This window comes from Vulpes lagopus, chromosome 4 (assembly GCF_018345385.1).
Source record: "Vulpes lagopus strain Blue_001 chromosome 4, ASM1834538v1, whole genome shotgun sequence".
Classification (NCBI taxonomy): Eukaryota; Metazoa; Chordata; class Mammalia; order Carnivora; family Canidae; genus Vulpes; species Vulpes lagopus.
The window spans coordinates 151,867,083-151,889,844 of NC_054827.1; the positions used below are offsets into that span (position 1 = coordinate 151,867,083).

A 22,762-nucleotide genomic window follows, 5' to 3' on the forward strand; every position below is an offset into this window, starting at 1 on the left:
TAAATAGCATAATTTCATAAAAGGAGACTGACAACTTCACCAAAAGGACCCAACAACCCTAAACGTGCATGAACCTAATGACAGGTAATAAAAGTCAAAAACTGGTTGGGGGAAATGAGAAAGTCCACATATGCAGAGTTCCCCTGTCTTCTCCCAATATTAGAGTCAACAAGTGGGCAGAAAATAATTAGGGACATAGAAGGCTGCCAACCAACCGGCCTGATTGATATTTATAGAAGAGTCTTTCATCTTCTGGGCCCAAGTCTCAACATATGTGAAATAATTCAAGTCATCAAAAGAATGTTCTCTGACCACATTACAATTATATTAGAGAGCTATCTGGACAATTCTCAAATATTTGTAAACCAAATAATCCACTTCTTAATTTTCCATGAATTGAAGGAAAAACCAAAAGGAAAAATAAAAATTATTTTGAACTGAATGGAAATGAAAAGACAACATGTAAAAGGACCCTTTATTTGGAATGCAGTTACAGCAGTCCTTAGAGAAACCTATAGCACCGCTGATTTTAGAAAAGACAAGTCTCCAACCAGTAACCTTGGCTTCCACGTACAGGAGCTAGAAAAGATGAGAACAGATGAAACCCCAAGTAGACAGAAGATGAGGAATAATAAAGGTCACGTGATAAATCAATGAAAACAGAAAAACAGAGAAGAATAATGACCTAAAGCTGTTTCTTTAAGAAATTGATAAAATCAGGGACACCTGGAGGGCTCAGCAGTCGAGCGTCTGCCTTCAGACCCCGGGGTCCCGGGATCGAGTCCCGCGTCGGGCTCCCTGCACGGAGCCTGCTTCTCCCTCTGCCTGCGTCTCTGCCTCTCTCTCTGTGTCTCTCATGAAAAAATAAATAAAATCTTAAAAAAAAAGAAATCGATAAAATCATCTTACACATGGAAGTGGAATAAGAGGAAAGACACACACTGTTGATAAATGGGGGAGAGAGGCCACACAGAACTACAGATTTTACACACATTAAAATAGCAGTAGGGGGGATCCCTGGGTGGCGCAGCGGTTTGGCGCCTGCCTTTGGCCCAGGGCGCAATCCTGGAGACCCGGGATCGAATCCCACGTAGGGTTCCCGGTGCACGGAGCCTGCTCCTCCCTCTGCCTGTGTCTCTGCCTCTCTCTCTCTCTCTCTCTCTCTCTCTCTGTGACTATCATAAATAAATAAAAATATTTTAAAAAATAAATAAAATAAAATAAAATAAAATAAAATAAAATAGCAGTAGGAAACGTTATGAATGACTTTATGCCAACGGATGTGACACATTAGGTGAAGTGGACAAGCTCCCTGGAAGTTACAAGCTGCCAGAGCTCGCTCTGGAGGACACGGAGAGCCTGAGTAGACCCACTCAATACCGCGAACTCCTCGGCAAACACCTTCCCACAAAGGAAACATCAAGCCCAGAGGCCTTCACTGAGACGTTCCTGAAAACATTTGGGGGGGGTCGCTGGCTGCTCCGCCAGTTGAGCCTACGAGTCCTCATCTCAGGGTGGTGAGGTCCAGTCCCACACTGGGCACAGAGATCACTAAAAATCATTTAGGGAGGAAATAAAACCCATTCTGCACAAATATCGGAAGGGAAGGGGAGGGGAGGGGAGGGGAGGGGGGGGAGGGGAGGGAAGGGGATTCCCCCCAACGCATCCGTGAAGCCAGCAGCCGTGTGAAGACGTAGCGTGGCCGAGTGGGGCTTATCCCAGGGACACGAAGTTGGTTTCACATTTGAGGATCAAGTAATGTGACTCACCAGATACTTTTTGAGGATTTTATTTACGTGTTTATTTGGGAGCGAGCCCCCGCACGGGCGGCTGCGAGGGAGAGCGGGTCCCAGGCGCAGCCCCAGGCGGCTCCTCCTGCCCCGAGACGGTGACCTGAGCTGAAACGGAGACGCTCAGCGGATGCAGCGCCCGGGCGCCCCGGGACCTACCCCAGGAGCAGAAAGGCGGTTACGTGATCTCAGTGGAGACGAAGAAAGCACCGGACAGAGGCCCGACACCCATTCCTGATTTTAAAAACTCTCAAAACAAACAAACAAACAAACAAACAGACAACTCTCGAAACTCGACCCAGGGACGCGTCTCCAGCCTGACGACACACCGTGGCCGACGCCCCCCGCTGGCAAACACCGAAGCTCAAACCGCGCGTTGGGCGTTGGGCGTGCTCCCGGCTGCCCCGGCTGCTGCTCAGCGTCGCCCCGCAGGTTCCAGCCAGTAGGTTGGGGAGAAGTGGAATGGTCCTGATTGGTAGGTGACACGACCAGCTGCGTAGAAACTTGTACGTGAGCTGCAAGAAAAAAACCACTAGAACCGACCGTGTTAGCGCCTGTGCGGAGGGCCAAGGGCAGCACAGGGGAGCGGGTCCGCGCGGGGCCTGGGGCTCACGCGCCGGCACCTGCCCTGGGAAGTCGTGCAGCAGGCGCTCGGGGGCCAGGCCCGAGGCGGCGCGTCCCCCAGGTGTTCCCCCAACAGAAAACAAGGCTCGTGTCCACACACCTGTGCACCAACGTCCGCGGCAGCTTTATTTGTAAGCCCCACACTGGGAACCCCCCAGGCGTGGGGCAGCCCGAGTGACCCACGTGCGCGCCCGGCACCCGTCAGCTCGCCGCAGCCGGCGGCCGGGGGGGGCCCCAGGTAGTCACCCTGGGGTGGGACGAACGCCGGCGGGAAAGGGAGTCGGTGTTGTCTGGGGGCGTCAGCGTAACACAAGCCAGGGATCCGCGGCAACAGGAAGCGGCGGGGGGACAGACGGACGGGTCGGGGCAGGGGTGGCGACTCCTGGGGACCACGGCACACGCCATCGGGACTGCGCCCCCGGGCCGGACCCAGACAGACGCGCGTCGGAACCGCCAGGCCGTGCTCTCTGCACAGTGGCGGTCGCCGTGGCGATGGGGCCTCGAGGAAGGGGTCACGTTCTAGAAGACAAAGCAGGCTGAGGGGCCAGAGGACCGGCCTCCGGGCGGCGACAGGGGCCCCAGCCGCGGGCCGCCCTCGGTGTTTGCTGGGCGGCCGTGTGAACACCTGACTCGGGCCGGAAACCACTCTTGGCTTTCTCTCGCACAAACCCCCTTTTAAAAAACAAAAAACCAAAAACCCTCTTTTGGGTTTCCCCTTCCCTCCCGGAGCTGCTGTCAGCCTGACAACCTGCTTTCCCCTCACAGGGCCCGGCGCAGGCCTCGTCCCCCATCTACTCTGCACCCGCCGCGCAGGGCCCTGGACCCACTGATCCCTTCCAGGGACACTTGGGCCGGCTGCGATCTCGCCGCAGACACGGTCGGGTGGGCAGCCCCTGTCCCCACCTCGGCCTAGGGCCCCGCCAGGCTCGGCCGTCCCCAAGGAGCTCGCCCAGCAGGACGCTGCTCGTGCTTCACGGCCGGCTCTCGCGGGGTGGGCTGAGGGCTCCTGGGGCTGAGCAGCACCCCGCGATTGGGCCTCGGGCCCCTAGGTCCCCAAGGACACCCCGCCGAGGCCAGGGCAGGACTGGGCAAGCCAGGCATTCCAGACCAGCGCTGGCGGGTAGGCGAGCCTCCCCCCTGGAGAAGCCCGGCTCCCCGCTGTCACCCGGTCAGCCTGCTCTGTTGCTGCCCCGGGGCCCCAGGAGGAGGCCTTCTGCCTGCTGGGGGGCACGCAAGGGGGCTGCGGCCGCGTGTGCTGGCCGAGCGGGGCGTCTGCAGACCAAGTGGCTCGGGCAGGGCAGGGCGGCCCCTGCCAGCCCTGGTGGAGACGCTAGGCCAGGAGGGTGCCAGGAAGGCGGCTGGCCTGCTGTCAGGGTGCTTGGGCGGCACCCCCGGCCTCTGCAGCCTACGGGGGGTGCATCCAGGAGGCTCCATATACCCCACCACCCGGGCTGACCCGGTGCCCCCTCCAGGCGTGGGCAAGGCTCTGGGCGCAGGACGGCCTCCCACAGCCCCTCCCGCCCTTCTGGAGCCTGACAAGGGTCCGACCCCCCCTGCGGCCTGTCCACCCCCTCCCTCCCCCGCCTGGCCCCCTGCGTCCCCTCCCCGTGCGGAGTCCAGGTCATGCCCAGGTGTTGGTGGCACCTGCCTCCTGCCTTGGCTTCCACGTGGGCTGGGTCTGTGCGCACCCTGGCAGGGGTCCAAGGGCGAGGTCTGAAGCGCCGTGCCTGTGGGGCACCCCTCCTTCCTCCCGCACCCCTGGGGAAGGCTGATGCCCGTGCCTGCTGCCCTGGCCCTGCCCCGGCCACCTCTGCCACCAGCCCCTGAATCAGAGCTGGGCTGGGGGGTCCTCCCTGCCAGGGCACTGACGACAGGGCCCCCAGCAGGCAGACCTTCCACGAAGGCTGCTGGCATCACGGGACTCAGGTCCGAGGTGCTGGGGCTGACCCAGGGGGATGGGAGGATCCCCACGGGCAGGTGATGTCCAGGGGCGGGTTACCATAGCAACCTCGGGGCCTGTAAAGCCGGGCGCCCCTCCCCTGAAAAGAAAGAGAGGGAAGGGAGCTGCGGCCACAGGGGGGCACCCAGGCCCTGCTGCTGCCCGCGACCCACGGCCGCGACCCACGGCCGCCCGCAGAGCCTCCAGTTGCTGAGCAACGGTCTTCAAGGGGGGGGACACCCTGAGGCCTGAGGACGACCAGGGACAGATGGCAGGAGACCTGCTGTGTCCTCTGGCCGTCACGCCCCGTGCCACCACACGGTCGGGGGTCGCCCCTCGGCCCCCGGAAGCAACCGGAGTGCAGATCCTCACACGGCCCCAGGACAGGGAGCCTGGGAAGCCCGTGGAGCCCACGGCACACACGCGACCGCCCGCCTCACCCCCGTGTCCACGCACTTTGAGCCCTGCCGCTGCCCTGCACGCTCCTGGGAGCCTGCAAATACGTCCTGCCCCGCCCCACACGGCTTGGGAGCCCTGGGGAGAAGGCTGGGCATCTAGCTACTGTCATGTGGCCGTGGGCACGTGGGGGGCCCGGGCCACTTGGGTCCCCGCCCTCAGAGCTCCTGGGGTTGCCGGAGGACGCCCTGAGCTGGTGCCAGTGCTGTGGCCTGGAAGCCATCGGTCGCCACCGGGCACTTGGGGCGGCCTCCCCAAGGGGCCCTCCTGCGCGGACCCCTCCCGCCCGCCTCGTCGTGGCCAGGCCCAGGGAGAGGGCCGCCCCCCCAAGCCCAAACCTCCCCATTTCCACGGAAACTGCAGAGTCTGCAGGTATCAGGCACCTGGAAGCTGCTGGGGCTCCCACGCTCCCCACGGAACCATGCCAGGTGCCCCTAGGACAGGTGAGCACGGAGCTCCCGGCGACGCCAGTCACGGCCGAGGCGTTTGCTCGAGAAGGCGGGGCGCTCACTCGCTGTGCGGCTGACCTGGCAGATGCTCTCACCCCGAAGGAGAAAGTCCAAGGCGGCTTCCTGCACACGAGGGGACGTGGCGTCCTGCCGTGGCGGGCCTCGGCCGCGTCGCCTCTCTCAGGCTTAGCCAGATCCCCAAGGGTCCCGCTCCCCCGGACACACCCCGCTGAGGGGACCGGGTGTGCGATGGTCTGGGTGGGGCGGGGGCTTCCAGGACGGTCTAGGGACCCGATGGCCTGGGACACGTCGGGACGTCCTGTAGCGCAGGTAAGTTCTGCACCCCGCGGCCCCCACTTCTCAGAGGCCAGGGCCGGGGAGACTCCGCTCTGGGGGCCGCACGCGGCCCGACCCGCCGACGTCCTGGGCGTCAGGCCCTGCAGCGCGTCGGGCGGCCCACCGGCCCAGGCTGCCCGAGGCCTGCGGCAGAGACGCCTGCCCAGCCCCGAGCACCCGAGGGCGCGGCCGTGTCCTCCGCCAGAGTCACTCATTCCTTCGACAGGCTCTGGTCGCGGAGTCTTGGCGAGGCTGAGGTGGCCGAGCCAGCGCCCGGTGAGAACCCAGGACGCGCGGTGCTCTGGAAGGGTCGTGCCAGCAGGAGACACCTGGGGCTCCCGGGGGGCTGCCCGTCGGCTCTGGGACACCTGGGCAAGTGTGCCGCACGCCAGCGTCCCCCGGGTCCCCAGCTCGGCTCCACAGAAGGTAGCAGCCCAGGGGTGACCAGCTGGCCGGACTCGTGAGGCCCCAGATGGGAAGTCCGGGGACGAGGGCTAGGGAGGAGCCCCCACGGTAGTGGACGGGAGACACGTGGCCAGGCCTCTGTCACCCCCGCACCCGCCGCAGAGCCCATGCCCCGAAAGCCACCCCCAGATCCACGCAGAGCAAAGCTACCCCGTCAGCGCGGTCGGAGAACGGGGATGCGCCCTGCACCCGGGGACAGGCTGGAACGTGGGCGGTGCGAGCGCGGCGGAGCCGGTGGCGTCCCGGGGCAGAGGGGTGCAGCGCAGGGGTGCCGGTGCTAGGTCCCCAGGCTGCCCGCGCCGCGGTCTCCGCACCAGGACGACGGCAGGGGGCTGGGGTGCCAGCCTGGCACGAGCGCAGCTGCGGGGCAAACGCCAGGCGACTCGGGGCCGGGAAAGGGAGAGGGGAGCAGCCTCGCAGCCAGCGGGCTTGAAGGTCTTGGCCTCCAAGGAGGCCCTCACCCGCCGGGGACCCAGGCCCCCACCCGTAAGCTGCAAGCTAAGAGGGCCCCTCCGTCAGGGGCCCTGAGAAGAAACCGCTCTCCTACTGGCGCGATGGACCCGACCACCAAGAAGAGCTGGGGGAGCTGCTCATGAGGGGCGGGACTGCAGCCCCCCCCCCAGGGATCCTTCTGTTGAGCTTCCAACCCCCAGGGCCTCCAAATAGAACCAAATTTGGAGACAGAGCCTGCAGAGAGGTGGCGGCTGGCGTCCTTCGGAGACAGCAGCACGACGCAGAGCCCGCAGGGAGACGCAGCAGCCGGGGGTGGGGTGGGGGGGCAGGAGGAACCAGGCTGCAGGCCTCCGGGACTGGACGGGAGCGCGATTCTGGGCTTGAGCCCCGAGGTCTGTGGTTCGTCCCACTGTGTCACGACAGCGCGTGGGCCGAGACCCGGCTTCGTGGTCAGGCAGGGGGGCCGCAACCCTGTGCCCCGCATGACAGCAGCGCTCAGCGGGAACGGTGCCCCCCACACAAGGCCACCAGCCCTACGACACCTGCACGGGGAAAAGGGAACAGAAACTTGTCCTGCCAGGATGAGGCAGCTGGTGAGACGCGAGGGCTGGCAAGTTTGGGGGGGCCAGAGGGGCCGCCTGGGCCTGGCCTTCCACCTGCCCGTTCAGACCCACGTCGCTACTGCCAGCCATAAGCCGCGGCCCCCAGTGTGCCCCGTGCCCGCCCAAAAAGGCCGACCCAGACTGGTGAGCGCAAAGGCACTTTAAGGGAGCGAGACAGCACAGAAGGAGCGGAGCCCACGGACCGGCTGCGTCCATCGCTGGCAGACGAGGGCCTTCCTTGGAGGCCCACTCAGCACCTGGCCTCCGTGGCTCCGAGGTCAGCACCGCTCACAGTCACTGGGCTGCGGTGGCCCTGACGGTGCAGGGACCTCCACGTAGCGCACACGGGTCGAGAAGGGGCCCGGCCTGGCCCAGTAGTCCACCGCTCGAACCCGGTAGGAGCCAGAGGTGACGGCTGACTCTGAAGAGGCAGACACACCTGTTGAGTGTGCGCCCCCCTGGGCCCACCCCAAGGGTGTAGAGCTCGTAGCTCCGGGCTCGGCAAACCCTGGGCCGCACCCTAGGGGACGTGGGCTGAGGCCCAGAAATGGGGCTGCTAAGCGCAGGGCACAGGGTGGCAAGCACACCTGGGCTGAACACAAACAGGTTAAAGGTGGACGGCTTCCTGCTGATGGGCGTGTACATTTCTCCATCCGCGGAAAACTGGATCTCATAGGTCCACAGGCACCTGGGGGGGGGGGGTCGGACGAGAGGAGGACTGGTACCCAGGTGGGGGAACGGGGTAGACTCAGGTGCATTCCTCCTCTGAGCCCTCCCCGGGGCCCTGACTCTCCCTGCCGGGACCACAGGCCGCTCTCGGGGTAGGAAGGGGACTGGAGCCTGGGAGCCACCTGCACACCTTCCCTGCAGGTGCCCCCACCCAGGCCAAGCAGGGTGTGAGGTCCGGGCCACCGTGCGGCAGTGACCAGGGGGTCGGGGAGAAGCACTGGAGTGACCCCATGGGCACTGCAGCCGCGAGGGGCGGGCCGCGCGGGGGGACAGCGGCAGGAGGGCCCCAGGGGCGCGGGGAGGGCGCACTCACTCACTTGGAGCCCACGCGCTCATCCGACCACACCAAAAGTACCTGCCCCCGGGTCAAGGGCAGGGCACGGAGCCGGGTCACCTGCAGGGGGAGAGGCTCCGTGATGGGGGCGGCGGGGGTGGGGGGCCCAGGGGGGCGGGGGCGGGGCGGCCACTTGCCGGTCCCGGCGGCTTCTCCGGGCGCGCGCACACGTGCAGCAGCAGCAGCGAGGGCAGCCGCAGCTCCACGCTGAGCGTCAGGCGGCCGCTGGCTGGGAAGGGGCGCGGCGCCTCGGCCACCGGGTCCTGGGGACGGGAGCGGCACTCAGGGCCTCGGCCTCGGCCCCGCCCCCTTGACCTAGGCCCCGCCCCGCAGCCCCTTGACCTAGGCCTCGGCCCCTCGCGGAACTCGGCCCCGGCCCCGCCCCCTTGGACTTCCGGCCCTCGGCCCCGCCTCTCCCGCGGCCCTCGGCCCCGCCCCTTGACCTAGGCCCCGCCCCACCCCCTCGGCTCCGCCCCCTGACCTAGGCCCCGCCCCGCTACTCGGCCCCGCCCCCCGCGGACCTCGGCTGCGCGCATGCGCCGGAACTCCTCCGCCGTGGGGAAGACGGGCCGGCCCAGGCGCTGCCACTCGCCGTGGGGGCTGCAGCGCGGGTTGTCCAGGGCCAGGGTGACGTAGACGAGCCCTGCGGAGCCTGCGGCTGGAGCCACGCCGGCCGCCCCGCCCCCGCGGCCCCCGCCCCGCCCCCGCGGCCCCCGCCCCGCCCCCACCCCGCCCCCGGGCGCGGCTCACCTGGGCCCCGCGGCGCCCCGAGCAGGCGCAGCGTCACGGGCACGGCGCGGGCGGGGTGGGCGCGCGTGTCGTCGCTCGCGTAGAGCAGCACGGTGGCGCGCCAGGCGTCCCGGGGCCCGGCCGGCAGGTGCGCGCTGGCCAGGACGCCCACCGTGTGGTTGCTGTCCAGCACCGTCCCGCCCCGCGACACCTGGGCCCAGAGCTGCCGGCCGTCTGCGGCGTGCGGGGGGGTGCGGCGGTCGCAGGCGCGGCTCGGGGCCCCCGCGCCCGCCCCCGCGCCCCCAGCCGGCCCGTCCCCTGCAGGGCGCGCCCCGCGCTCCCCCGCCTCGGGCCCGCGCCCCGCGCTCACCCAGCAGGGCCAGCAGCGCCATGGCCGTGAGCACCGGCTTGCGCAGCAGCTGCACGTGCGGCGGCTCCGTGTCGTTGACCTGGAAGCGCGCGGTGAGCGTGCGCTGCGTGAACGGGTGCGGGTGGAAGCTCAGGAAGGCGTTGTCGTTGCTCAGGAGCGCGGGGCGCGCGGCCAAGCTGCCGTTGGCCCGGGGCGGGTCCTGGTGCTGCGCCACGACCTGCGGGCGGGAGGGCGGGCGGGAGGCGCTTCCAGGCCCGCCCCCCCCCCCCCCCCGGGGCAGGCCGCTCCCGGGCAGGGCCTGGGGTCCTACCTTGACCACCATGGCCGCGTAGGTCACGTCGGCTCTCCAGGGCTGCGGCAGGGACCAGCCCACCAGCGGGTCCGCCTCGTCGTTGTAAACAGGGGTGTCCGCGAACTTGGGGAAGAGCCGGCGGATCTGCTGCACGGTGGCCTGCTCCTGTTCCAGGATGTAGATGGAGCTCCCCGCGCCCTGCGGAGACTGACCTCAGCACCCCTGCGGGCAGCCCTCCTGCGGCCCGGGAGCGCGCGCGGGCAGAGAGGCGGCCGGGCAGGGGCCGCAGGGCAGGGGCATGGGGCGGGGAGCAATGCAGAGGCCGCAGTGGAGGGGCAGGGAGTGATGCAGGGGCTGCAGGGCAGGTGTGTGGGGCAGGGGCATGGGGCATGGGCCAGGGGGGTGATGCAAGGGCCACAGGGCAGGGGAATGGAGCAGGGGGGCGATGCAGGGGCCGCACGGCAGGGGCACGGAGCCGAGGTGCCAGGCAGGGGGTGCAGGGACGACGGTACCTTCTTGTGGAGGGAGATGTAGTCCAGGCGCACACCCAGCTCCCCAGTGAAGAAGTTGGTGCCGTTGTGACAGTGCTCCAGGAGGCCCCAGCACATGGGGGAGCGCGGCCAGGGGTGGAAAGAGTCCCCGGGGCCACCCAGGCGCAGGGCCGGGCTGGCAGCGCGCAGACCCTCGGAGCAGGCGTCGTAGTAGTTCAGGAAGCCTGGCAGAGGCACAGGCGTCCACACCCTGGTGCCTGAGGACCCCCTTCCACGCTCACAGGACCCCGGGGGGCACCACCCACCTTGCAGGGTCATGGACACGTTGTCGAAGTCGTGGTGGTCTGGCTCATTCCACGTCTCGAAGTTCCACTTGGAAACGTGTGAGAGTCCATACCTCCCTGCAGAGCGCCCCACGGTCACCCATGGTTCCCCCGAATGCCACGCCTGCCCCAGCTCACAGGGAGGCCCGCCTATGCTGATGGTGATGCTGGCCGTGACCAGGATGTGGCTCCCCTGGGCCCCGTCCACCCCACGCATCCCCTGCCCCCATCAGGAGACCCTGGCTCGGGAGGCGCGGGGCCTGGGTGATGGGGCAGGACGGCCTGCGGGGAGTGCAGCCCGTGCCCGCCCACCGATGTATCTCCTGGCCAGGAGGGACACCAGCTCCTTCCACGCCAACACCTGCCGCTTGTCCTCGAAGTCGGTGAAGCGCTGGGAGGGGCTGCCCATCAGCTCAAAGCCTGCACCACACGAAGGTGGCCGTCAGCTGCCACCTGCCCACGGAGGCCAGTCCTCCGCACGCGGCCAGTGAGGACCCAGAGGGACCAGGTCCCCGGACGGGGCTGGCGGCCTACCTGGGAGGAGCTGGTTCTCCCTGAGGAGATCCAGGTAGCCATCCAGGTGGGTGAAGTTGTAGCTCAGGCCTTGCCCAGCTGACCCCCTGCAGAAGGACGCTTGGTGTCAGGGCAGAGGGTCGGCACCCCGGCTGGACCTGTGGCCACACTGGAGCAGGTAGGGGGCCTGCAAGGTGCCACACGGGACTCTGGTCCCCACGCCCCATGGCCCCTCCCCTGGAAAACACCGAGGATGGAAGCCTCTGGGTCACTCACAGCCCAGCCTGCGCTCGAACCCGCCCCAAGCCTTCAGGAGCCGGCAACGGCTTTGGCCTCAGGGGTGGCAGGAGGCGGCAGGTCTCCCGGGAAGAACTGCAACAGGATGGAGCAGGCCACAAGGCGCCATGGCCTCCTCCTCTGCACCCCCACGCTCTGGGAGGTGCCGCTGGCAGTGGGAACTGGGAGGGCACAGCGCCCCACCCCACTACACTCCTCCTGGACTGGTTCCCTCCAGGCTTAGGTTCCCAAAGGGGATAAAACCTTCAGGCAACTACTTAAACCTTTAAGAGGTAGGGGGCATCAGGGGTGACACCTAGGACCTGCTAGATAATGGGACAGAGCCAGCAATGAGCATACCAGGGACAACAGATGGAGTAGCACGGGCAAAGGCCCTGTGGTGGGAAAACGTAACGAAGCAGCAGAAAGCAGCGAGTGGACCTGGGGCAGGGTGTGGTCGTGTCAGACACGGTCATGCAGGCCTCATGACCCCGGTGAGGATGGGACCCCGACTCAGTGAAATGGGGAGTCCTTTCACAGACCCCAATAGAAAACTGCCATGACGTTGTTATAAAGACGTTTTGGGGACAGTTTGAGATCTCCAGCAGAACCGAAAAGGAGGTACAGAGACAGCTGGTTTCCCCCGCCCACCCAGAGGCACAGCCCCCCCAACCTGCACCGGAGTGGCTGTGTCATGGAGGCGAGTGGTCCTCACCCAGGCCACAGACGAGCGTCAGGGTCACCCCCTCGGCTGCGCTCTCTGTGGATTTGGGTGCGTGCATCACGGCAGGTGCCCCACAGGGTATCCCAGGGCGCAGCGTCATGGCCCCGAGGCTGCCGTCCTCCCCCCATTCACCCCCCAGCCCAACCACCGCTGACCCTGTCACTGTCCCCAGAGGTCCGCCCTTGCCATGAGGTCTGGAGAGGCCCCCCCGGGGGGGGGGTGGTGAAGTGCCAGGACGGGGTGGTGGCCACCTGGAGCGCGGCGGGGCACAGGGCGCACCTGCAGATGGGTGGCCACGGTCGAGGGACATCTGCTGCCGCGGGGGGCCGCCTCGCAGAGCCCCGGGGCCTGGGTTTGAGCAGCTAGCTGGGCAGGGGTGTGGGGCACAGGGGGGTGTGGGCGGACCTGGCCTTGGGGCTGGGGCCTTCCGGTCAGGCACAGGCAAGGGGGGGTCGTGCAGGGTCAGCACCGAGTCTGGGGGTGTTGCCCAGGAGCACGGGCAGGCGGCTGGCAGGCGTCTCAGGGCTCCCCTGTCTGTCCGTCTGCGGGGCAGGTGGCCAGCGGCGGGGGGGCCTGCGGGGCGCCCCCTCGTGGCAGCCGGCGTGGACGCCAGGTGGGGCGGCGCCGGCTGGGGTCACATCCCGCCCAAGGCTTGGCCGGACGCTGGGTGCGCGCAGGGCGACGGGGCGGCGGCCTCCGTGCACCCCTCGGCCCGCGCCGCGCTGTCCCCCCGAGGCTCCCAGCCCTGCTGCGGCTGCTCCGCTCCGGGGGCTGCGTCCTCCCACCCCTGGGGCCGCGGCGGGCTCACCCCCCACCCATTTCCCTCCCATCCAAAGGTCACGACTGGAGCAAAGAAAACCAACAAGCTTGGGTAAAAATTAAATGAGCAGAGAGACGGTTCCAAAGTCCCGCTCCGGGGGCGGGGGCGGGGGCGGGGGCGGCTCGAGCGGGGCTCCCCTTCCCCTGCACCCCGCCCGGTGCCCGGCGGGCCTCCACCCCTGGAGCCGGGGCCTGGGGGGGCCTGGGGGGCCCTCCCGCCCCCCCCCAGCCTGCGCCCCCCGCCGGCCTCGGTCCGGGATGCCCTGGGGGCCAGTACACCTGTGGGGCCCAGGAGGCCGTGGGAGACCGCGCTGAGGGCTCCCGCGGGGCGTCCCTGTGCCAGGGGCGGGGGCGGGGCGGGGCGGGGGGCGCGACCGGCCACGACAGCCTCGGTCCGCGGCCCCGGCCTCCGGCTCCTGGCACGCGGGCGGCTGCGGCGGCACAAAGGGCCCATTCAGGGCGCGCGGCCCCCGCCCCCCACCGCAGGGCCGGCGCGTGCGCGGGGGACGGAGCGGCGCCCCGGGGTGAGTGCGCGGGCGGGGGCGGGGGGGGGGCGGCTGCACGTGCGCGGGGCGGCGTGGGGGGCGCGCAGGGAAGGGGCGGGGGCAGCAGCTCGGAGCCCGCGGCCACGCCCCGCCCCCTACCGCCCCGCGTCGGCCTGAGGACGGGGCCGGCGGAGCAGGGGGGCAGGAGAGGGCAGGGCGGGGCGGGGCGCCCTGCGAGCGGAGCTGCGTCCGGCCTCTGCGCCCAGGCCCCCCCCGGGTTCCTTTCCCAGCGCAGTGTACTGGGCAGTTCACGGCGGTGATTCCAGGCCCACATGCAGGAGCTGGCCCCGTGGCCCAGGGCTGGCCAGAAGGCCCGTGGGGGAGGTTCCAGGGGGTGAACCCCGCCGGTGAGGTCTGCAGCTGGGGGCGCAGGGCGGCGGGAGTGGGCCCTCGGTCACGGCCTCCATGCACAGGGAGGGGGCGGGAGGGGCCCACACCCAAGCCAAGGGTTGGGGGCCCCAAGGAGCCCTCCCTGAACTATCCCCACCTGCCCGAGCCTCCCCCCAGGAGCTTACGGCCCAGCGCCCCCACTGCTGCCCTCGCCTTCCCGCACAGAGGCAGGGCCCCCTCCCACAGCGGGCCTCTACCCGGAGTCACCCGGGGCCCATGCCAGCACCCAGCAGGCACGTGCATGGCACCACCGCTCCGTGCACCAGAGTCCTCTGTCACACAACTTGTGCCCCCCCCCCCGGGGTTTGCTAGGGGCTGAGCAGGAGCTGGGGCAGGAGCCAAAGGCCGAGCCCCCTCACCAGCTACTGGCCTCGGCACCTGAGCGCCTACAGGCCCCAGGGACGACCGAAGCTCTGAGCTGCCCCCCACGTCCACCCGTGCCCCCGACACGGCTCCTGAGCTGGGCAAACAGCTGCACAGGCCAAGGGGGTCCAGGCTGACTGTGGAGGGAAGACCCGAGCTCTGCCCCGGGAGTGCAGCAGGGGCTCCGGCCACGGCCGCCCGTGGGGTGCACCCTCTGCACATGACCCCGAGATCCGGGTGGTGGAAGTGCACCTGCAGACCCCGCGGAAACACAACTGACAGCGGAGCATCACTTTAAAGACAGCCACCTGCGCCCCGCAGCGAGTCACTGGTGGGGCACACCTGCTGGTGCACACCCGGCCACGGCGTGTCCTGCTGCCTGCTGGCCGCCTGCCCTCAGCAATCCACACGCACATGCACATGCACTTAGCAAGCGGCCTCTGCCCGCCCAGCACACAGAGCAGAGCCCGGGGCCCTAGCGGCCCAGTGCACAGCGGGCACGGGGACACGGCACCCACACTCCGGCGGAGACCAGCCCGTGTCACGGCAGAATGGGGGAGGATGGGGGGTGAAGACACCAGGCCTCCCGGGCCCTGCCCTCTGCCCACCCGTGGTCAGCCCTGACCGCGCACAGGCCCCGGAGCCTGGGGGTCACGGCCTGCCTGCCCCCGCCCAGGCCTGGCTGCGCTCACGGGCCGCCCACCTCCCCAAGGACCCCAGCACCCGAGCACCCTGCCGACACGGGGCACCCTCGCCCACACTGTGCACACGCGGGGCGGCGGGGAGGCGCGCACAGTTGTTTGGGAGCTGGGCTCGCGGGCGGGCGGAGCACCTGGATCAGCCGCTCAGGTAACACAGGTCTGGGGGAGCCCATGACTCAGCAGTCTCTGGGGTAAATCATTGAACCGCAAGCCCAGCTCGGCCCGCAGCCGGCGGCCCCCGCCCGGCCAGACCCCGCGGCCCCGGCCCCGCCGGCCAGCACAGCCGCCGCCGCCAGGGCTCCCGCAGGTAAGAGCCGCGGGGCTGCAGGACCGCAGAGTCCCGGGCGCACCGCGGGGCAGCCCCGCTGACGGGGCCAGGGCAGCCTGGAGTCTCCGGAGACCCTGGGCACAGGCCTGGACCCTGGGGGCTCGGGCGGGGGGCCTGGGTGGGGAGGCCCTCCCGGGAAGGAACCATGACCCCAGGTCCCCCGGGGCTCACGGGGCCTGTGCCTGCCTGTCCTCCACTCCGAGTCCTGGGGGTTGAGCCACCTCGGAACAGGGGCGCAGCCGTGGCCTCTGACCCCGGCCCACGTCAGGGCAGCCCCGGGTGCCCCAGCAGGGCACAGAGGCCACTCACCCTGACGTCCCTCCCCGCCGGCCCTGCTGACACCCCCCCAAAGCACGTCCCGGAATTCCGCTGCAGGGACCCGGGGTGGCCAGCGCCGCTGTCGGAGCAGCCCTCCGGGCACAGACGCGGGGCCTCTGCATCGGGGGCATCTGGGGCCGTCCTCCTCCTTCCAAGCCCACGGTGCAGAGGTGACGCAAGGGCGGCAAGGGTCCCGGGATGCAGAAGGGGAGGAGGAGGGGCCTCCGCCATGTTGGGGGGGTGGGGGGTGGACCCCCTAGAGTACAGAGGTGATGGAAGAGCGGCCAAGGGTCCAGGGGTGCGGAGGGGGGTAGGAGGGACCTCGGCCGTGCGCGGGGCAGGGCCGTGCAGGGAGGTGGCCGGTGAGCAGGGGAGAGGCCTGGGTCCCTGCGCGGCCCTCCGGCACGGCCCTGACGCCCGCTGCGTTGCAGGTTTTCCCCGGAGCGTGGCTCGCCAGGATGGAGGTGTCCCCTGAGTGCCCGCGGCGGGGCAGGGGGCCGGTGCTGGTGCGCAGGCGGTCCCCAGTGCCCCTGGGCCTGCGCGAGACGCTCAAAGCCAGGCTGTGGCGCAGCTGCGCATGCAGCACGCGGGGCGCCTGGGAGTGGGTGCAGGATCTGCTGCCCGCCACGCGCTGGCTGCGCCAGTACCGGCCGCGGGAGGCCCTGGCGGGCGACGTCATGTCGGGGCTGGTCATCGGCATCATCCTGGTGCCCCAGGCCATCGCCTACTCGCTGCTGGCGGGGCTGCAGCCCATCTACAGCCTCTACACGTCCTTCTTCGCGAACCTCATCTACTTCGTCATGGGCACGTCCCGCCACGTGTCCGTGGGGATCTTCAGCCTGCTGTGCCTCATGGTGGGCCAGGTGGTGGACCGCGAGCTCCTGCTGGCCGGCTTTGGCCCTGCCCAGGACGGCCCTGGGCCCGCGGCCAACGGTAGCGCCGCCAACGCCTCCACCGCGGGGCTCGGGCCGCCGGACTGCGGGCAGGACTGCTACGCCATCCGCATCGCCACCGCCCTCACCCTGGTGGCCGGGATTTACCAGGTGAGGGGCCGACCCCGAGGGAGGGCCAAGCCCAGGGCAGTGCGGGCTCGGGGCTCGGAGGACGCCGGCTTTAACCCACAAGGCCAGGACAGAGCGGGCATGGGCCCAGGTGGGCTGGGTCGGTTCCCCAGGGTGGGCCCCCAGGCCTGCGGCCCCGACACAAGCAGCTGGCCCGAGTGTGGCCCACACGGCTCCCCGGTCTCCTGTCCCGGGCGAAACCCCGAGAGGCTGCCTCTCTTCCCGTAGCGTCCCCACCCCCGGGGCTCTCCTGTCCACCCCAGTGTCACCCTCCGAGGGGCCCCAGGTCTCCCAGGAGGGGGCAGTGCCACTCGCAGGGCAGGAGGAAGGAGCTGCTTTCCAATGTCTGGAGCCCGCACGTGTGAGAGGACCAGACCGGGATCTCCAGGGTCTGCTGTGCCTGTGTGAGCACACGTGTGTGCAGGGGACTCTGGACACGGTCCACTCGGGAAAGAGCAACAGCGACGAAGGGGCGTTAGGCTCTGCGCCACGGCCACCCTGTGCCGCCCGGCCGCCTGCTGCCCTGACCACACTCTGTCCTCAGGTCCTCATGGGCATCCTCCGGCTGGGCTTCGTGTCCACCTACCTCTCCCAGCCACTGCTCGATGGCTTCGCCATGGGGGCCTCGGTGACCATCCTGACCTCCCAGCTGAGGCACCTGCTAGGCGTGCAGATCCCGCGGCACCAAGGGCTGGGCATGGTGGTCAGCACGTGGCTGAGCCTGCTGCGCTCCATCGGCCAGGCCAACCTGTGCGACGTGCTCACCAGCGCCACGTGCCTGGTCGTGCTGCTGGCCGCCAAGGAGCTCGCAGACCGATGCCGGCACCGCCTCAAGGTGCCACTGCCCACGGAGCTGCTGGTCATCGTGACAGCCACGCTGGTGTCCCACTATGGGCAGTTCCACGAACGCTTCGGCTCCAGTGTGGCCGGGGACATCCCCACTGGCTTCGTGGCCCCCCGGGTGCCGGACCCTGGGCTGATGTGGCGCGTGGTGCTGGATGCCGTGCCCCTGGCCCTCGTGGCGTCCGCCTTCTCCATCTCGCTGGCGGAGATGTTTGCCCGGAGCCACGGCTACTCGGTGCGAGCCAACCAGGAGCTGCTGGCCGTGGGCTGCTGCAACGTGCTGCCGGCCTTCTTCCACTGCTACGTCACCAGTGCCGCCCTGAGCAAGACCCTGGTGAAGACAGCCACCGGCTGCCGCACACAGCTGTCCAGCGTGGTCAGCGCCGCCGTGGTGCTGCTGGTCCTGCTGGCTCTGGCGCCGCTGTTCCGGGACCTGCAGCGCTGCGTGCTGGCCTGCGTCATCGTGGTCAGCCTGCGGGGGGCCCTGCGCAAGGTGAGGGACGTGCCGCAGCTGTGGCGGCTCAGCCCGGCCGACGCGCTGGTGTGGGTGGCCACGGCGGCCACGTGCGTGCTGCTCAGCGTGGAGGCGGGGCTGCTGGCCGGCCTCGTCCTGTCTCTGCTCAGCCTGGCCGGCCGCACGCAGCGCCCCCGAGCGGTCCTGCTCGCCCAGATCGGGGACACGGGCTTCTACGAGGACGCCGCGGAGTTCGAGGGCCTGGTCCCCGAGCCCGGGGTGAGGGTGTTCCGCTTCGCGGGGCCGCTCTACTACGCCAACAAGGACTTCTTCCTGCGGTCGCTGTACGGCCTCACGGGGCTGGATGCCGGGCAGGCCGCCGCCAGGAGGAAGGAGCGGGGCCCGGGCGCAGGCGTGGGTGAGGGAGACGCCGTCGGGGGCGTGGACCTGGGCCCGGTGGGCAGTTCGGCTGCATTGGTGCCCACGGAGGGCGGCTTCCACGCCGTGGTCATTGACTGCGCCCCGCTGCTCTTCCTGGATGCAGCCGGTGTGGCTACGCTGCAGGACCTGCGCCGGGACTACGGGGCCCTGGACATCACCCTGCTCCTGGCCTGCTGCAGCCCCTTGGTGAGGGACACCCTGAGGAAAGGTGGCTTCCTCGGGGACGACCCGGGGGACGCGGCCGAGGAGGCACAGCTGTTCCACAGTGTGCATGGCGCCGTGCAGGTGGCCCGAGCCCGCCGCAGGGAGGCAGCAGCCACCGACTCCACCCTCTAGAGCCAGCGCCCGTCCCCGGGGCCCCCGGCAGGCAGGCTCCGGCTCGGTCACCCGTGTCCATCACCTCAACCCTCCAAGCGGAGGCTGTGCCCTCTGGCCTGGGGGAGCCAGGGAGCGCACAGGGACCCAGGCCCGTTGAAGCCAAGAGCTTCAACAGTGGTCCTGCAGGTCAACGTGATGGCGGGTGTCACCGTCTTATTTGAGCAAAGGCCCTGACATGGTCGGGATGCCTCCCAGGTGCCAATTGGGTTCTGGTCCCTTGGCCTGTCCCGTCCCAGTCCCACTGTGGCTGGGGGCACGAGGATCTCTGTGTCTCTGGACTTCCAAACACACCCCCGGGTGTCCCCTATGCCTGCAGCCTGCGGGGCCCCTGGGCCACGTTTCTCCAAGGCCTGACCCGTGAGCACAGGGCTGGGCTGCGTGGGTGTGTCCAGCCACGGAGCCCCTGCAAGCGACACCACCTTGACCCTGAGCCCCTCAGTGAGCCCCGCGGGGAGCCAGCTGTGCCCAGTCCAGGGGCCACCCGGCCCCCACACAGCCTCTCCATGAGAGACAGTGTGTGGACAATGGGGGCCCCCCTCCTGCCTCCCGCCCGCCTCCGCGCCTGACCTGCCCCAGCCTCGCTCTCCAGCCCCCAGCCGGCCCTCCCAGCTGCCCACCACTCACCTGGCCGTGATGAGCTCCAGCAGCCAGTGGGTCCGGACCTGCTCGATGCCCCGGTGAGGGACAGCACCCACATAGGCCAGGTTGAGCTGCTGGTCCCAGCTGAGGTCATAGCGGTCAGCCTGGCTGTGCGGCAGGGGGGGGCTGGGGCAGGGCGAGGGGGGCGGGGCATTAGTGCCCCCGACGGCCCGGGAGGCCCGGGACGCCAGGCTCCAGCAGCGGCCTGGGCAGTGCCTGCCACCCCCGCTCCGCCCCGGAATAAAATGACCCTAAGAGCAGGAAGGCTGTGCTGGAGTCTCGTGCTTACGGAGACCGGAGACCGGGCTCGGCTCGGAGGGGAGAGCACCACGCGCCAGCACCCTGCTCCTCCTCCCCGGGCGGGGCCAAGCGAGGGCCGGGGCGGGGGGGGGGGGGGTCACCCCAGGGACGGCCGAGGTCACGGCGCCTGCCCCTGGCCGGTCCTGGGCCCCTGCCCCTCCCGCGGGCCCGGGTGCAGCCGCGAGGGCGGGGCCGCGGCTCTCCCGCAGGCCTCGGGGCCCAGAAGCCCGGGCCGGGCCTGTCGGGCCTCAGTTTCCCCGCGCGGAGCCCTCACCAGAAGCCCGTGCTCCTCCAGAAGGGCCGCAGGGGCCGCAGCGCGCGGGCCGCGTCCACCAGCACCAGGTGCGGGGCCTCTGCGAGGGCCCGGGGCGCCGCCAGCAGCGCGGCCAGCAGCGCCAGCCCGGGGGCGCGGGGGCCGGGGGGCCGCATGGCCGGGCGCGGGGGCGCGGGCGCGGGGGCGCGGGGGCGCGGGGGCGCGGCCCCCACAGCGATCCGGGAGCCCGGGTCTACGCCGCGCCGGCCGGTTCCGCCTCCGGGTCGCACACCACGTGACCGCCGCCGCGGGGGCGGGGGCGGGGGCCCGGGCGGAGGGGGGCGGGGTCTGGGTGGGTTCTGCCGCGGGGCGGGGGCGGGGCCTCGGGGTGAGGGCGGGGCTCCGCGGAGGGGCGGGGCCTTTGTGGAGGGATGTGTCGCTGGGGGCGGGGCCTCGGGGAGGGGCGGAGCCGCGGGGAGGGGCCTTGAGGGCGGGGTAGGTGAGGGGGCGGAGCCTTGTTGCGGGGCGGGGCTCCGTGGGGGGCGGGGCTGCTGAAGGGGCGGGGCCTTTTTGCGGAGGGGTGGTGTCGCTGGGGGCGGGGCCGCGGGGGAGGGGCGGTGTCGCTGGGGGCGGGGCCTCGCGGGCGGGGTAGGCGAGGGGCGTGGCCTCGTGGCGAGGGGCGGGGCTCTGTGGGGCGGGGCTGGCGAATGGGCGGGGCCTTGTGGAGGGGCGGGGGCGGGGTCTGTGGAGGGGCGGGGCCGCAGCCTGCGGACCCGCAGCGCCGCCCCTCGGTGGCCGGGTCCTCCCGCGGTTCCCCGCCGCCCGCAGAGGAGCCTCTGCTCGTGCCCGGAGGCCCCTGGGCGGCTCCGACCTGCGGCGGCGGGACGGGAGCGCGGCGGTGAGGCCCGGCGCCCGTGCTGGCGTGCTCAGGTCCCCCCGGCCCGTGCTCAGCGACGACCGAGACCGCAGCCCGCGAGGGCCCGCCCCCGTGTCCGAAGAGCCCAGGCCGGTGGTTGTCCAGAGGCGCGGGAGGCCTGCAGGCGCGGCGGAAGCAGAGCCCGGAGCCCCGGAGCCCCCAGCACAGGCGCAGGCGCAGGCACAGGCGCAGGCCCGCTGCCCCCGGGCCTGGGAGGGAAGCGCCGCACCCGCGGCGAGGACACCAAGACCTGGAAGCGAACAGCCGGAGCCCGAACGCCAAGTCCAGCAGGAGCTATACTCGGAAGACACGGTCAGGGGCAACCCCGGTGGCTCAGCGGTTTAGCGCCGCCCGAAGCCCAGGCTGTGACCCCGGGGTCCCGGGATCGAGTCCCGCGTCCTGCTCCCTGCAGGGGCCTGCTTCTCCCTCTGCCTGGGCTCTGCACCTCTCTCTCTCTCTCTCTATCGTGAATAATAAATAAAATCTTAAAGGAAAAAAAAACCTACACAAAACCATAGTGTCAGGGCTCCTGGGGCTTGGATACCGCAGAGGATTGGGGCACAAGATGATCACACAGAAGCTACGAGTGGAAGAAAGGCCAGGATCGGCAGGCCCACTGCGCTGCCCACTGTCCGCGGTCCTCACCCCAGAGCCTCTGCATGTGACCTTATGTGGCGAAAGGACTTGCAGGCCTGATTAAGTTAAGGATCTTGAGATAATCCTGGATGATCCGGATGGGCCCCACGTGTCATCACAGCCTCCTCGTGAGGGGGAGGCAGAGGAACCATGACCCAGGAGCGGCCCTGGAACACCTCAGGAGAGAGGGATTCAGAGCCTGTTCTGAAGTTGCTGCTCAGGGTCTGTGTAAGCAGGTGCAGTAAGACGCGCACGGGAAACAATGGCCATGAAGGAAGAGACATCCCGAGAGACAGGAGGCGGGGGACCAGGCCACCCAGGGACCCGACGGGTGGGGCGAGGTCGGAAAGGGCCTCACCGGACGAGGGTCGGTGACACAGAGGCTGACCACACCCCCCTTCGGCACAGGGAGGGCCACAGGAAGGCTCCTGAGGTTCGTGCCAACTGCGCACTAGGCAAAGGGCCCTTCATTGAGGGAGTTCGGGGCCCGGGGCCAGATGGGGACCCGATGGGGGGCGCAGCCATTGGGCTGGGGTAGGATTGGGACTGTGAGAAGAGCGTGGCATCTCCCAGGGAAAGCAGCTCAGTGCGGCCTGCCAGGACGCAGCAGGTTAGCGACGGGGCTCGTGGTTACCGCGTGCGTAGCTCTGCAACTGCGAAGGGCGAGCGTGTCGTGCTCAGGACGCACACGGTGGCCTGGGCGTACCTGGAGACACACGTGCTCTTCGGGGATAGTGTTGGCATCTCTGAGGCAAGAGATTCCCAGCGTTCTTCCTCAAGGGCCAGTGTCTCGGCGACGGCCCGACGTGTACGCGTGTGGAGAGGGGCGCCATCGCCGGGGCACGCGCTGCGCCGGGTCTGGGTGCATCCATGCAGGGCCATCCTGCGCCCAGCGGCCGGGGTGCCGTTCACACGGCCTGCCAGCTCCCAGGGGCTCCCGGCAGCCGGGGCCTGGGGACGAGTGCGTTGCCAGTGGGAGCCAACGGGACCCTGTCCAGGAGTCCCCTCGGAGGGCTTGGGGGGCCGTGCAGCACCCACGGGCGGGGGGAGGCGCACGCGGCCTTCGGGTCGGCCCAGAGCCGCAGTCTCAGCCCGTGGGCAAGAGCAAACCCTTCTCCCGTGCCTGGGTAGGTCGTAAATGGCGTGGGGGACTGGGTGTGGGGCCCCGATGGGTGCGAGCAAGGCACCAGGTTGTGCCAGTCCACCGCTAGTTGCTCTTAATTTTTCCAGGCAAAGTCAGGCGTGTGTTTTCTCCCTTCTTCTGTTTTTCTTTCCTTCTGGTTTCAGGCTTTTCACTCAAGCCTCTGGCTGGCGGGAGGGAGCTGGGAGGGAAGGGCCGGCGGGCGCCTCCCCTGGGCCGGCACCCTTCCCCGTCCTCCTCCTAGGCCGAATCTTACATTTTCCCTCTGAAACACAGTCTGGCTTGAACCTCCTGGCACGTAACCCCCCCACCCCGCACCCCTGACTCTATTTACCTATTTT

The 22,762-nt window shown here is 69.2% G+C and overlaps 2 protein-coding genes across 10 annotated transcripts; one reads left to right on the forward strand and one right to left on the reverse strand.

The window, feature by feature from the left end:
• Positions 1-2,517: 2,517 nt before the first annotated feature.
• Positions 2,518-20,015, reverse strand: IDUA (alpha-L-iduronidase). Of its 5 annotated transcripts, XR_005987264.1 has the most exons (16): positions 19,750-20,012; positions 19,161-19,301; positions 10,917-11,002; positions 10,695-10,802; positions 10,365-10,460; positions 10,081-10,283; positions 9,587-9,766; positions 9,277-9,493; positions 8,928-9,140; positions 8,699-8,820; positions 8,315-8,440; positions 8,161-8,237; positions 7,702-7,802; positions 7,318-7,535; positions 5,193-7,054; positions 2,518-4,453 (listed from the first exon to the last, which is right to left on the reverse strand). XR_005987264.1 is itself a non-coding variant. In XM_041751560.1 (14 exons), the coding sequence occupies exons 1-14, from the start codon at positions 19,902-19,904 to the stop codon at positions 7,393-7,395; spliced, it is 1,968 nt and encodes a 655-aa protein (XP_041607494.1). In that variant the 5' UTR covers positions 19,905-20,011; the 3' UTR covers positions 7,260-7,392. The 5 variants fall into 5 exon arrangements, 2 of the variants coding, with proteins under 2 accessions (XP_041607494.1, XP_041607495.1); XR_005987263.1 differs by having other exon boundaries at positions 2,518-7,054; XM_041751560.1 differs by lacking the exons at positions 2,518-4,453; positions 5,193-7,054 and having other exon boundaries at positions 7,260-7,535; positions 19,750-20,011.
• Positions 10,797-19,435, forward strand: SLC26A1 (solute carrier family 26 member 1). Of its 5 annotated transcripts, XM_041751559.1 has the most exons (5): positions 10,797-13,238; positions 13,490-13,611; positions 15,417-15,529; positions 15,791-16,402; positions 16,965-19,435. In XM_041751559.1, exons 4-5 carry the CDS (start codon positions 15,818-15,820, stop codon positions 18,492-18,494), a joined length of 2,115 nt encoding a protein of 704 aa, XP_041607493.1. In that variant the 5' UTR covers positions 10,797-13,238; positions 13,490-13,611; positions 15,417-15,529; positions 15,791-15,817; the 3' UTR covers positions 18,495-19,435. The 5 variants fall into 5 exon arrangements, with proteins under 5 accessions (XP_041607493.1, XP_041607490.1, XP_041607488.1 ...); XM_041751556.1 differs by having other exon boundaries at positions 13,490-15,529; XM_041751554.1 differs by lacking the exon at positions 10,797-13,238 and having other exon boundaries at positions 13,253-15,020.
• Positions 20,016-22,762: the final 2,747 nt, after the last annotated feature.

Coding starts and splice junctions, on each gene's coding strand:
- IDUA (XM_041751560.1), bottom strand. CDS start 19,904: ATGCGGCCCCCCGGCCCCCGCGCCCCCGGGCTGGCGCTGCTGGCCGCG. Junction 10,803..10,916: donor GGAGAACCAGCTCCTCCCAG/GTAGGCCGCCAG, acceptor CGTGTGGTGCAG/GCTTTGAGCTGATGGGCAGC. Junction 8,238..8,314: donor CGGAGAAGCCGCCGGGACCG/GCAAGTGGCCGC, acceptor CTCCCCCTGCAG/GTGACCCGGCTCCGTGCCCT.
- SLC26A1 (XM_041751556.1), top strand. CDS start 15,818: ATGGAGGTGTCCCCTGAGTGCCCGCGGCGGGGCAGGGGGCCGGTGCTG. Junction 16,403..16,964: donor TGGTGGCCGGGATTTACCAG/GTGAGGGGCCGA, acceptor CTCTGTCCTCAG/GTCCTCATGGGCATCCTCCG.